Source organism: Chelon labrosus, assembly GCF_963514085.1.
Source record: "Chelon labrosus genome assembly, chromosome: 17".
In the NCBI taxonomy this organism is placed as follows: Eukaryota; Metazoa; Chordata; class Actinopteri; order Mugiliformes; family Mugilidae; genus Chelon; species Chelon labrosus.
Window position 1 is genome coordinate 16,389,719 of NC_140350.1, and position 14,737 is coordinate 16,404,455.

At 45.7% G+C, this 14,737-nt stretch overlaps 2 protein-coding genes across 2 annotated transcripts; both read right to left on the reverse strand.

Annotated features, from left to right (window-relative positions):
• Window positions 1-129: 129 nt before the first annotated feature.
• Window positions 130-3,568, reverse strand: LOC311502848 (uncharacterized protein; the record flags this gene model as incomplete). The annotated part of the gene is made up of 2 exons (XM_084565252.1): window positions 130-1,941; window positions 3,148-3,568. 2 exons carry the CDS (start codon window positions 3,566-3,568, stop codon window positions 248-250), a joined length of 2,115 nt encoding a protein of 704 aa, XP_084421378.1. The 3' UTR covers window positions 130-247.
• Window positions 3,569-10,972: 7,404 nt separating this feature from the next.
• LOC311502202 (CAAX prenyl protease 2) lies at window positions 10,973-13,549 on the reverse strand (the record flags this gene model as incomplete). The annotated part of the gene is made up of 8 exons (XM_084564328.1): window positions 10,973-11,262; window positions 11,356-11,418; window positions 11,571-11,642; window positions 11,800-11,967; window positions 12,056-12,134; window positions 12,619-12,702; window positions 13,218-13,320; window positions 13,413-13,549. 8 exons carry the CDS (start codon window positions 13,547-13,549, stop codon window positions 11,042-11,044), a joined length of 927 nt encoding a protein of 308 aa, XP_084420454.1. The 3' UTR covers window positions 10,973-11,041.
• Window positions 13,550-14,737: the final 1,188 nt, after the last annotated feature.

The following is a 14,737-nucleotide window of genomic DNA, read 5'->3' on the forward strand; positions in this document are numbered from 1 at the left end:
ACACACCATATTCAATCAGTTTATGACTTTATTGAATTTTCAAAACATGATGAGAAAGTGAGTTATTTACAAAGGCTGTGCAACAGAACAATTACTTTTTCCTTGCTGATTGGGAGAGCCACTCAGCAATATCCAAATTGTACTTTTTTGGCGACCAGTCCTGCTCCAAAAGAGAAATTCGTGGTGTTAAACACATCTGTGTGTGTGTTTTTCTTTCTTTCTTTCTTTTTTTTTTTATGTTTAGGGTTCATGCTTGGGTTTTTCCATCACTCGTTTCTGGAGGAGTTGTAGGGAGTATCCAGCGATAGCAGTGTGAGAAACTAAGGCTCTTGTCCACGGCACAGCTGGTGCAGTAGACGATCCCCAGAGCCAGCATCACTACGAGGAACACACACAGAGGCACCAGCAGGGCCACGAGTAGCCAGCTCTTGTCATGCTTCCTTTTACCTCCATCAGAATCTGCCCCTACCTCTCCCATGGTGCCGGTGTCGTCTGAACTATCCACCTTAGATCCCTCCACCTCCTCAGTCTCAGCTGCCCCGCTTGCAGTTTTAGCTCCGGTTCCGCTATCTTTGTTAATTTCGTTGCCCGTGCTGTCTGTTTTCGTAGGGGATGGGGCTGTCGGATGTCGTGCCGGAGACAGGTCGTCCCATTGGTTTAGATGATTATCCGGCCCAGGAGCCATGTCAGGGCCTTGAGGGGCTTCTGTCAGCCAGTCAGCATCAAAGTCTGGGTCAGGGGTAAACGAAGAGGACCAGGGAATGATCTTTCCCAGGTCAAAGTGAAGCATGTGAGTCGACTCACTGGGGTCAGGGGTCAGAGTGGAATATTCTTCATCATCGGGCGAAGGCTGGCAGGTGAGTCCGTCCAGCTGCAGGTCAAAACCGTTGTTGCAGTAACACTGGTACCCACCCACGTAGTTGAGACACTGCTGCTGGCATGGAGACTCCCCAACACACTCATCTACGTCAACGCACTCTCCTCCACTGCCCACCTCATACCCGGGGCTGCACACGCACCTGAAGGACCCCACTGTGTTCTCGCAAGTGTGCTCACAGCTGCCCTCATCGAGACACTCGTCAACATCCACGCACTCGCCATCGTCATCCGGCTGATAGCCCTGGTGGCAGGTGCAGTGGAAGGTGCCGGGGATATTGACGCAGAGCTGTGGACACGGTTGTTGTTGACATTCGTCCACGTCAGAACATCTGCGGCCATCTCGACCCATTTGGTAGCCTGGTGGACACGTGCAGCGGACGCCCCGAGCTGTCTCCACGCAGTCGTACTCGCACCCCATCTCCACACAGATGGCTTTGACCTTGGGTTGGTCAGTGGGACTGGCAGAGTCGGAGGGTAGCCCAGGAGGGTCGGTTTGGCTCAGGGGGTCAGGCTTGCAGTTGTAGCCGTCGTCATCCAGGATGAAGCCCTCGGAGCAGTAACAGTAGTAATCTGTGTCTGTGTTCTGGCAGAAATGCTCACATCCGTGATCCATGGCGCACCAGTCCTGGTTCTTAGGCGCCGCACCGGATGAACAAATCGGCGCGTCAATGGACCAGCCCACTGTCTTGTCATCTCTTTCCGTGCACTGCACTGTGTGCTCAGTGGGTGCGTCTGGGTTGGAGCTGTCTACAGGGCAATGCAGAGTAGCCACAGACCCATAGGGCACGTGAGTCAGAAGGCTGCTGACCAGGTGGAACGTCGTGGTGTAAACAGCCGGACCTCGGCCCTCGTCCTCCAGCGGCGGACACATTCCTCTGTAGCTGTACTGGCAAACGTATCCATCCAGGGGCAGAGCGCAGGCGCCGTCGACCCAACGGAAATTGTCTTTGCTTTCGCGTCCGTTCTCGGAGGTGTTGACGGTCATGGCCACGCAGCGAGGAGCTGAACAGGTCCCGGGGGTGTCTTCACGCAGCCAGTTGGTGAACTGGCCATCCTGGTCTCCTGTGGGACAAATAAAGATGAGAAGGAGGTCAGGAAAAGCACAAATCTTCTTAGTCTCGTCCTTTTTTATCTGAAAAATGTTTAAATTCTCAAGCAAAAGAAGGTGAGTGTCAGACCAGTTTGCATTTCAGTGATACAATTTTCAATATTGCCACTAGGAGACGCCAAAATGAGAGATCCTCATATCTGACAGAAGGGGGCTTTAAAATGCCGTCTTTATTTTTATATTGTGTGTCTGTTGTTTCCATTGATGGGGGTATAAGGTCATAGAGGAGAGCGGAAACATTATAACGCTATAGGTTAGATGATGGGCAAACCTTATCGTGTGAACTATATGAACTGGATTATTCAGGGCAAGGGAATAATTTATTTCGTGAACAAACTAATAATTCTATTATTATTTTATTCAGTGTTATTTTAAGCATCAGTCTTTTGGCTCGTCGTCGTTTTATAAACCCTGTAGGGTAAATAAAACCAAGCCCATCTGCGTGGCTGCATACGTTTATGTGAGAAATATGTTTTTCTAATTTAAAAAAAAAAAAAAAAAAAGGAAAAAAAAGAAGTATGCCGGCCACACGGCTCTTGAAAGTTTAATGCCTCTTCACCAGAAGGCCGAGGCAGACACTTTTGGTGATAAAAAAAGGCCGTCTGGTTTTTAGTGGGAGAGGTTTGTATAATGACTAAATCAGGCCGAGGGGTAGGAATGAGGTCAAAACGAGAGCGAGCTTCCTCTGCAGCACCAGCTCTGTCTGTGTGAAACAAAAGGAGCTAATGAAATAACCATCCAGTCTGTGCAAAGGGAGCGGCTCAGTGTGATCTGACGCCTCAACAGGTTTCATTTATAATTCGCTGACGATCTCATCATGAAAGACGAACATCTACTGAGACATATTTCAATTTGGATGATATGTTTTCAGTATTTTAGGCTAGAAGCTGTAATTAAACCTCTTTATTAAGTAGATCTTTAGCTAATTAAGGATCTTTGAACACATTATGTCGTAGTTATACTGACTTAAAGATTTTCCGCACTTATCTTTACTAGTTTCCTGGTCAGTTAACGTCAGTGTGTCATCGTACCATGAAGCATTTAGTTCAGAATTTCATTTTGGAGCCTTTTCATCTGAGTTCATATATTAGAATAAATTAAAAATGGCCGCTACGGTCAATACTACAAACAGGTCAAATGTCAAAGAGGTGAGACTTTGCCTGAGACCCAGACGAATCCTCTGAGCGGTCTGGTGGTTGAACACTGGCGTGGAGGTCTGTGCAGCCCGATCCAGAGGCGAAGCCTTAACCTGGGCCCTTGTGCCTCGATGGCCGACAGCAGCTCGTGGACCACGCCCGCCGCTTCGTGGTTGTGCATGGTCGCCAGGGTGCCGCCTCGCTCCCGGCAGCTCCGCCCAGCCTCCCTGAAGGATCTCTTCTGGACGAAGACGGCGTAGCATCCCTCCTGGTAGCAGAGCGCGTCCCTCTCGGCCAGCTGCGTTCTGCCGGCCGGCTGCTCCACCTCTGACTCCCTCGGCCTCTGACCTCGGCTTCCAGGAGCCAGACATACTGTCAGCAGCCACAGGACGCACAGGACCCTCATGCTCCCTCTGATGATCTTTTGCATCCTCCACCCAGACATGAGGTTCAAACTAAGCCAACATTCAAATGGTTCTCCCAAACTTACTGTCAGAATAAATAACTGAACAATGGAATTAACAATCTGTTCTGACCTTGTGTTGAACTGGTTTTACTCCAGACTTTTTATCCTGTTGGTGTCTTTAATAAATAATCTGGTCTATATTTTCGTCTATTCAAATTAGTCGGAGGCCCTGTTTACCTTAGTTTACATCTGATGGCCCAGGCCCTGAGGCAAACAGCCCTACAGTGCGGAGCAAATCAATTTCCATTCAAACTCCGAGCACTGCTGCAACAATGAAGTGGATTTCAACATGTGGAAACCTGACAGCCCAGTGGAGTCCGGTACAGTCCAAAATACAGTCCAGAGAGGTACCCGAAGAGTCCAGATTCAAATATGTTGAATGGGGAAATCTACCTCGCAGTTCAAAAGTCCAAAATAGTTATAAAGGATCCATTTATGAACACGACCAGTGACAGCAGCTCTGTACTGGATCTGATCTGATCCTGCCGGGGCTTCCTCGTCCCTGCAGAGCTGGATCTCTGACTGAACCTCAGAAAGAGAGAAAGAGGTGGGAGGGTGGAAACGGGGAGGGTTGGGGGGGGGGTCTACGTAGAGGAAAAAGAATTGTGTGTTTTTGGAAGAGGGGGCTGGTAAAGTATAACTGGAGACTGGAGGGGTTGAAGGGGTTGGGGGAGCTGGTGGTAGGAGAACTGAAAACCCTCAGAGAGTTATGAAAACCATACGGCACCATTCTGTCCCCCATCTCGCCCGTGGCTTCACACATGCTCTCTCATGCACAGACACACACACACACACACACAAAAAACACACAGGCTTTAAGTGTTGCATGCAGCAGCATCCACAGGAGTGGAAAGTGTTTGTCAGCTTTTAGAGATGCAGAGATTGTTTCTCCCCCCTTCTTCTCCTTCGCCTTTCTCCTCCTCCATCTGTCTCTCTGACTCCCGTTCTCTGTTAGTGTCTCATTGTTTCTCTTTACCTCCGACTCTTTCTTTATTCTTCTTCACTTTATTTTTTTTTTTGCCACCTCCTTTTCTCTTATTGATTCACGACCAAGTGAATAGCAGCTGCAGGATTTAACGGTGGAAACATTTGAGCATTAAACACCCGTTGGACTGTGCATATTGTGTACTGTTGTAAAATGATTTCATATGTGCACAGATGTGTGAGTGTTGGAGTAAGTGTCCTTCAGTGTGTGTGTGTGTGTGTGTGTGTGTGTGTGTGTGTGTGTGGCTACCACTCGGGGGCACATGGGGAAGAGGAAACAGGAAATGCCAGATGTGCATCAGCTTGACCTCTCAGTAGCTGGGGTGCAGGGGTGATCAGGGGGTACCTCCACTGCAGTCACATGATCCGTACACCGCAAAACGTCCCGTCTGGAGCCAAAGTCAAAAGCTGAGTTTGGATTTTCCAAAGAAAAATATGATTCAATCCTCTTTTTTTTTTTTAAATCTTTTGTAAATATTATTTTCTTATGTAGTGAGCAAGGCCAGAGAATATCAGATGAAGGCAACTGCTGTGATTTTGAGTATAAAAATAAGGATTTAACAATTTATGCAACTGCTCGGGAGGTCGGGAGGCAGTAAATCGAGGTCTGCCACAGACAAACAAGTTAAACTGTAGAACAGTAAAGAAAAAAATCGTGTAAATTCTCGTCACGTTTTTCTGTGGGAAGCCGTTCAGGCAGATTTATGTCACTTTTAGATCCCGAGCTTTCACTGCTTCTTAACAAAGAATGATGAGATGGAAAAGTCCCGCCGCATGTGAAGCTGGACCGGTTCTGAGCCGGTGTGTTCACTCGGTGTACGGCAGATGAGTCGGCTGGCTGTGGCGTGTTGGTTTTGGCAGACGGAGTATATACAGGCGCACTAGTCAGCAGTCTGTCCCAGTTACGTAACAATCACTGGAAGTAGAGGGAGAGCTAACATAAAACCTCAGGATCCTGGAGAACCCAAAGAGCCTTTTGGTCTTGTTCCCCACCTCCTTCTCCTCCTCCTTCTCCCCTCATCCTCTGCTTAAATTGGACTACCGCCCCTCCTCACCAGCTCTCTCTCTTTCTCCCTCTCTTTATTATTCTTTCACCATCCAAGTCCCTCCCCTCTTTTCTTGCTCTCCTTATCTTTTCCTTCTCTCCCCCTCTTTCTCTTTAAGTCTCATTATTTGATAAACCAAATGAGCAGTTTCTTCCCTAGAAGCACTTTTATCTTTTATTTTTATTTTTTTTTTTTACCCTAAACCTCCTATTCTTGGTCTGTTTATTCAATCAGTCAGCCCGGTTGGCTCCTCCTCCTCCTCCAATGGCCACGCCCCCCACCACCAACACATTCCAGAAAATGTAATTGATAGAACAGACAAAACCTCTCTTTTCCATAGTCCTGCACTCCCAAATCCCCTCGTTCACATTAATCCACATACGCCGCTGTATCTCTCAGTCCAGAGACCTCTAATGGAACACACAGAGATTTCTACATTCGCCGCCTCCTCGGTCGCAGCCTGCTCTCTAACTCCTCGACTCCTAGCCACTTGCCACATATCATCATTGGCTCCGATCCGCTCCCAGCTTTCGAGCTTCCAAGCAGCTGAACTGTACCTTCCAGCCCCGAAGCCGCTCCATTTCTGTTTTTAACAACCCAGTGGCTGTTCTTGATTTTATGTTCTTTGGTGGCCTTGTAATGACAACACGCTTTAAGCACTTTTCTCAGAAAGAGCATGTGACACTAGTTAAGAGTCTCAGTTTATAGTAGGATCTCTTAGGTTTGTGTTTTGGTGAAGTTGCGCTCGACAGGTATAATTACACGGTCAACACGGTCCCATTATCTTTGCTTGCGTTTGGTCACATTGACCCAATGATACTTCTTAACAAAACGAAACAGTTTCACCAAAGTTATTGTAAATTCTTGCCGCGGGGAAGCTGGATCTCTGCACCAAATTTCACCCCAATCAGTTCACAAATGGGAACCTCATGGCAGCGTTGAAGAAAAAGTGCAGTTCATGCCAATGTCAGCGATCCAAGCCGTGGAAAGCACATATGCCAATCCATCTAGTAGATATATATTATTTATAAAGTTATTACGAGTATTAACTCTTAAATAAAGTTCTCAATCATTTTCATTATGGTCATGGGTGTCAGACATTTGCCCTGATGACCAGTAAAAGCCAGTGAAAATGACTATGAAATGACTGCGCCGAGGTTTGTCCAGAAGGGTAAACTTGACCTTCTGTGACTCTGACCTCACTTTACCACCGACCAAGTGGGTTATTAACCTCCAGCTGCCTCAGTGGATCTTCACAGTGGACAACAGCTCAGCTTGTGGTTGGACAACGTCCAGATGTGAAAGCAGAAAAAGAGTGCACTTCTTTTGGCATTGTGCCATGAGTGCTTTTTTATTTTTGTGCAAGATTTTGTTACTGTAAAGCCACCTTAATGTTTTTATATTTTAAAAAAAATTATTAAATTAATTTACTGCCTTGCATGAATAGAACAGATGCCAGATTTTGGATGTAAATACTCCAACAAAGTAAAGAACAAGGAGTCTGCTAAGCAAAGCATTTTATTCTGCCACGCTTTGATAATTAGATGATTTCTGGCTACTTCTGTTCCTGAGTTCACCAGAGTTCATCCACTGATGTCAAGCAGCCTGTGTTGTTATTTCCTCGTAATCTCGGGTCAGTTGAGCACATCCTCACACAACACAGGCCCGTCCAAGTGTTTATGCCGAAATGCAGCAGGACATGTCAGTCGTTCATTTTTACCCCAACCAGCTGGTGTCCTAAGTCACATGCACACGGACACACTGAAGCAATTAGCAGCAGCCTTGTGGTTAAATAATAGACCGTTCCTGGGCATTCCTGGTGATTTCTGTGGAGGAAAAAGACGATACTTTTATCCACGTCTCCTACAAAGTTCATATGTTTCATCTTTCATAGCAGAAATGAAAGCCCTCCTTCCACACCCAGACCGTCAACAAATCCTCACCACAAACATCTGAGCGGACTGGGGTCCGTGTCCAGGTCTAAATCCAGAATGAATAAACCCCTGCCAGATGAGGTTTAAGGGTACTGAACCCATCAGCTAAAACATATTTGAACATTTTTAGTGGTATAGCCGTGAGCTAGTTGTAACTGTGCATCAAATATGTCTTAATTGCTGATGTCTGATTGCAAGGTAGCATTGGTTAACCTTAATTTGACAAGGGGATGGATTACCGAGAAAGCTTTTTAGCTGTGTCCTCAGCTCGGTTTCACTTGCACCTGGGAGCTGCCCAGTCCAAACACAGCCTCAAAACATTATCCTGCAAGCGGCTCCAGTGGAATGACTGGATTGTGAACTGGTAACAGTCTGGGCACGAGCACAGTCTGGAAAATCTAATAAGTTCCTTCATTTACTTACCTGAAAAACAAGGTAATACATTCTCTGCTAAAGAGAAAAAAGTTTGGAGAAGTAAGAAAATGCAGCATGACTAGTAAAGACTCAGGTGATGTATATCAGCTGGAGAGCAGCAGGAGTCTGCTGCACATAAAGGATCACACATGTATAAACAAACAGAAAGTCAAGGTTTAAGAACTGCTGAGAGGCAGAAAGAGAGAGGACCCGAAACTGGGAGAGGATAATTCCTGAAAGATTATTCCTTTACCAGATGATAGGCTCAGCTTTTCCATGGACGCAGCCATGCACACACAGACATCTTACACTTCTTTGTAGCGTCTCTCATGAAACAGTCCCCTGAGCCGAAGCCTTTGTGTGTGCGTGTGCATTTGTGATGGTAAATGCATTAACAGGGAGAAGACAAGAAAGAAACGGGACACAAAGGATCTACAGTCGCCACAAAGAGAAAGACTGTGTAGGACTTTTAAAAAAAGAAAAAAAAAAAGAATGTCTGACTTATTTCTGAGCTATTTCCTCAACGTCGCTCTGGTTTTGTTTCATTAAAACCTCATCTCCCCCTCATGTGACCTGACTAAAATAAATACATAAATAAGAAGCAGAGAAACCATAAACTGTCTGACTCAGCATCAGCAAAGGAAGGTGAATTACTCCCTCAAGGCAAATCTGAAATCTTCTGCAGACTTGTTTTGCACTGCAAAGTCTAAACACATTATTCTGCTGTCTTCACTTTGCTACCATACTGTGAGTCTGGGGCCACCTCACTGTGTCAGATGGTGGCGGCCAAATCTTTTTTTTTTTTTTTTTTTTAGTTCATCCCAGGGAAAAACAACGGGGAGGTAGATATGTAATACAGTGGCTTGCTCGCAAAAGCTGCTGTCAAATTTGATCCAGTGCAGCAATGTTCCCCAAATCTCTGAACTCTCAACAGCTGAAGTCTTTGTTGTACTGGAAAGGTCCCAAGTATGACAGCGTTGAAATGTATGCAAGCCAAGCAAAGAGAGAGAGAGAGAGAGAGAGCAAGATGAGAACTCATCAGTCTATCCTCAAATAAATAAAGTCTTGAAAAAGCGCCTTCTTAATCCCTTTAAACCGAATCCTTTCCAACATTTAACAGCACTAAGCAGATGACAAAGTTTCATACTTTCATTTGTAAAGCACTGACACTGTTGAACGCATTGCTGAATTATACAGATCAGTTTAAACTACTCTAAACAATCTGTAAAATGATGACGTGACAAAGTGAACAGAGTTGCTTGTATAACGTCATTTACAGTGGCAGACACACAGTAACACACAGTAAGCCACCGGCTCCATGCCTTTAGCCCTTTAAAACTACAGACAGAGGCCAGCAAAGTACTAATTCACTAACAAAGACCACGCCTTAATTGATGCAAAGAAGCTTATTGGTTGACAGGATGTGAATGAAATGGATGGGGGGATAACAAAGGTCAAGGGATGGGATGAAAAAGGTCCAGGGGATGGATGAGCAGGGTCAAAGAGGCTAGGATGGAAAGGGTCGGAAGGGATGGGATGAAAAGGGTTCGAGAGGACTGAATAAAAAGGGTCGAGCAGATATGATGAGAAGGGTTAGAGGGGATGAGATGAAAAGGGGTTGGAGACGATGTAAAGGGTTGGAGGGGATAGGATGAAAAGAGTTAGAGGGAATGGGATGAAAGAGGTTGGAGGGGATAGGATGAAAAGGATTGAGGGGGCTGGGATAAAAAGAGTCAGATGGAATGGGATGAAAAGGGGTTGGAGGTGATGTAAAGGGTTGGAGGGGACAGGATGGAAAGAGTAAGAGGGAATGGGATGAAAAGGGGTTGGAGGGGATGGAAAGAAAAGGGGTTAGAGGGGAAGAATGAGAGGAGGATAGATGAGAAGGGTCGGAGGGGATGGGATGAAAAGGGTTGCAGAGGGGATGGGATGAAAAGGGTCGAGGAGATGGGATGAAAAGGGTTGCAGAGGGGATGGGATGAAAAGGGTCAAGGGGATGGGATGAAAAGGGTTGCAGAGGGGATGGGATGAAAAGGGTCGAGGGGATAGGATAAGAGTGGAAGGATTTAAGTTATAATAACTTCATAAGACGAGTTAATGTTTAGACTTTACAACGTCTAATAAATGGTTTGAAAATACAGAACGTGCAACTTGCAACCTGCAGTCACAAAATTTTGGGGCTTTTGTAAGAAAATTCTTCAATGCAACGCTTGCCAGAAAAGAGGTACATATCAAAAGTAAACAGTCGTTTTTGTACAAATTTGTGGAATTCTGAAAGTAATTTTATTTCCTTTGGACAGAACCAGGCTATTATTGACCATACTAATGAGAACTGAGCCATTAAAATATCTAAACTACTTGTAAATGTAGAAAGATTAAGTGAAATGAAAGACGGTATGTCACATCGTCCTGTGTCTTAGTCATAGTCTAGTTGAGGGGGACGAGTCTCATAAATCCTAATCATCCGAGACAACCTTTCACCTCTGAGTTCATATCCTCATATCCTGGACGACCTCTTCCCATCTCCCTCGACTCGGCTACTCTACATATTCGCTTTTCTTGGAGTGACTCAGACTTTTCCCTCCTCATCTTCTCTTCTCTTCTCTTCTCTTCTCTTCTTTTCGCCTTATTTGTTCTGACAACATGGCTTTACATTTCCGTGTTTCTCCGTTTTCGTTCCCTTTGTGTATTTGTTGGCAGCGCTGCCTGTGTTTCTGACTGTCCGTCTGCATGCAGTATGTGTGTTTCTCTATTATCTGCAGCTGTCTCTCTCTTCTGCAGCCTTTTCCATTTCACTCACTCATTTTCACAGTTCATCTGTTTTTTCCTCCATCTCCTTTTTCTCCCTCTTGGCCAAGGAAAGTTGTACTGGTGTTGAGTTTCAATACAGTAGGAAATATTTTCAACCATGCAGGAAATGTCTAAACTGCTAGAATAGTTCTTCTCTCACGCTTGCCCACCTACTCTCACAAGATTTATGCACTCACTGCTCTTTATAAAAATAAGGGTTTATTTCAAATTCCTAGAACACAAAGAACGTTTTAGGAGATGGAGAGCGTTTCATTTCATTTCATTTAACATACAGACGCCGGAGGGGGAGCCAGGCTGCAGACGGGAGCGGCACCGTGGATGAAGGGGTCTGTGAGCGGGAAGAGCAGCACCAAAAACAGCAGGACTCCCATCAGGTACGAGAGGAGCAGAGCTGAACTGTGAGGGTGGTGCAGGGCAGAGCTGACGTCAGGCAGGCCCTGGCCGTTACAGAACGAATGGCACAAGACTGGACCCGCAACGTGACCTTTAGGAACACAGGTCACCACATTTAAAGACATGTGCACGGTGGCTTAGCGTTTGCTAGCGCGTGACTGTGCGGCGCCACTCCACGTCTCACCTGTTCTCATGAATATAAAGGCAGTAAAGGCACCAAACACGGTTGTGTACGAGAACTGCATCCCTGCAACAGAGCAACACAGAGAAATCACCATGGCCAACATTTATCTGTCACTGCGTGAGATCAGACAATGAAAATCTGTCATTGTGCAATACACTAAATTAAAAAATAAAGTTTACACAGCTTATTTAGCTTCATTATACCTGACGACTGACCTGCAACCAGGAGGATTGTGCTCATGCTCTCCTTGCCGAGGCGCCGTTCCTCTATGACATGGTGAAAATGAGCTGGAATAACACAGTAACGTATGAACTGTGTTGAAAACGTGATTTATTTGACCATTTATTAATCTGTGAAGGCGTCAACAGTGAAAGAATGTTTAACGTGAAATACATTAAATTATAAATATGAGTCACCGACAGCTTGAAAACCTCGTTTCCATACCAACACCAAAGAATAACGGAGCTATGAAGATGGCAGCGGTGGGTCCAGTGCAGGGCACCAGCATGGGCAGCATGGCCCCTCTGAACACTAGCTCCTCTGTAACTGGCGCCACCACCTGGTTCCTGAGCCACACCGCATCTCCAACACACTGCCTCCATGACTGAACGTCTGGGGCACAAAAAAAAGCATGCATGCACAACTCTGCAAATGCAATTATTCTAGGACAACATTTAGTGTGTTATAGAGACAAACCCACCCAGTGCACACTGCAGTTCTCCAGTGAAGCCATCGGGGTTGTCCATCGCAGAGTGAACCATGGGGCCGAGGTAAAAAACCTGATGAGTGGAACGAAATAAGTTTTTTATAACACCAAGAAAACGTTAATATATATGTATTATATATGATTAAAGATGAACATCTGGAAATAACAGGGCTTATTCTTCAGACTGCGACTTTAAACATGCCTGTGGGACGTCACTGGAAAACTGCAGATGTTCTATGGAGGTTGTAAAGCTACGGCATATCACAGCAGGAATGTAAACTGAATCTGTGAAATGTCAAAACGGCCTCAGAGTAGCATAAATACAATGTTCGCAGAGTCACGTTAGAATAAATAATAACTCAGACTCTGTGGCTGTCACTAGTCCCGACATCTTTTCTATGACATAATTTAACTTTCAGGATTTACATGCAGTTCGTGCCAAGTATCTAATTCAAAATTTAATAACATCTTTCTCTAATAAAAGCTTAAAAAGAACTGCAGTGATGCTCATTCCTATTTGAGAAATCAAACTCTCTATCAAAGACTCCCTGACTTACCACAGCTAGTAGCAGAGGCAGTATGGCTGCAGGAACTAAACCTTCCAGACGGATTCCCATCAACTCCCACACAGACACGTCGACCTAAAAGAACAGAATGCACCCAGAGAATGAAAACCATCCTCTCTGACTTCACCTTGAAGATCAGGATACAGTCACTGTGATAAGTTCCAGTGAACGACCTTTGACCTCCCCATGGAACAGATGCTCACGGCTTCTTAGAGTTTGATGAATGGTGCTGAGCTCCACTGATGAATCCTTTTTTGAATATACTTGGTCCAGTTTATTACAACAAGCTAAAACAAATTTTTCAATTTAGTAAGATTCACAATGTGACACCAGGTTCTGGGTTTGAATCCGTCGGCTGAATCCTGGGGCCTTTACGTGTGGAGTTTGCATGTTCTCCCTGTGTCTGCGTGGGTTCACTCCGGCTTCCTCCCACCATCCAAAGACATGCTCGTTAGGGTAATTGTTGATTCTAAATCGGCCGTAGGTGTGAGTGTGAATGGTTGTCCGTCTCTTTGTGTTAGCCCGTCTGAGTAAATATTACTTACATGTTTTAATTATGTCCACAGATTTTTATTTTCACATGTACTCACTCTGACGTCAGCCCAATGCATCCATGTCTTCACCACTGCAGGTGACAGTGCAGAGACGAGCAGCACACTGGCACAGCGTCGCTTTATCATGCTGGGATGGTCCCTGCACATGCACACACACACACATATTACAGCTCAAGTTTAGCAGCCCGGTCTGACAGCACTGTGCTACTAGACTGCTACTGAGTTGCTGACCTCGGTAAGCTGCGTCCCCAGACGTACAAACTGCCGACGTAGAGACATGCCAGCAGAAGGCAGCTCAGCACACACACCCAACACCTGTCATGGACGTGCTCCCCCTGACTCGCGAGGCCATGCTGCGGCTCCAGCATGACAGAGCCGAGGGTTTGGAGTTAGCAGTCAGAGCTCGAGGAGGTTCCCCAGGTGAGCTACGGGTAACAGAGCAGCACAGGTTCATCACTGGCTCGGTCTGGTCTGTCAGTTCAGATTAGAAGATCCTAGTGTAGTGGAGATCTGTGCTGCAGAGGGAAGAGGATTAACTTTAATACTCTAACGGGAGGACTGTAAGTGCACGCACTGATATATAGTAGTTGCGTGCCAAAGTAAAAATACACAAACCACCTGTAAGATAATACTAGACCTACAATAAATATGCTTAAAATGTTTCTATAATGCCGTCATGTTTTATGGATTAACCTTAAGCCATGATTAGATACAGCAAATATATCCGAAGATGGGAACTACATTTTTGTTGTGCAGTCGTAAACCACCTCAACACAAACTTCTATCGAATAGAGATGGGAAAATAATGTGTTCCCTGACCGGGAATCGAACCCGGGCCGCGGCGGTGAGAGCGCCGAATCCTAACCACTAGACCACCAGGGACCTGACAGACGTGTGTGTTACGTGTGTAATTGGATTTTAATCAATTAAGGGAAAACATGTCATCTAAAGTATCGATTACAAATCAGCCACAACATTATGACCACTTACAGGAGAAGTAAAAGGAGAAGTAAATGTTTTGCTAGCAAACTTTTGGAGCTGGTATTCATTCGTGTGGATGTTACTTAGACATGTAGTGCCCGCCTAGACTAGACCAGGCATCCCCACCCCATGGCAATGACACTCCTTGATGGCAGCAGACATCCCCAGCAGGATCGGAACTCTCTGAACACTCTCCTTGTACAGATGGGAAAATAATGTGTTCCCTGACCGGGAATCGAACCCGGGCCGCGGCGGTGAGAGCGCCGAATCCTAACCACTAGACTACCAGGGACCTGACAGGCGTGTCTGTTACGTGCTTAATTGGATTTTAATCAATTAAAGGAAAACATGGCATCAGCCACAACATTATGACCACTGACAGGAGAAGTAAATGTCTTGCTAGGAAACTTTTGGACCTGGCATTAATTCGTGTGGATGTTACTTAGACATGTAGCACCCACTTAGACCAGATCAGACACCCCCACCCCATAGCAATGACACTCCTTGATGGCAGCAGCCATCCCCAGCAGGAGGCAGCCTGACACAGGCACACACACAAAAACGGTTTAGGAACA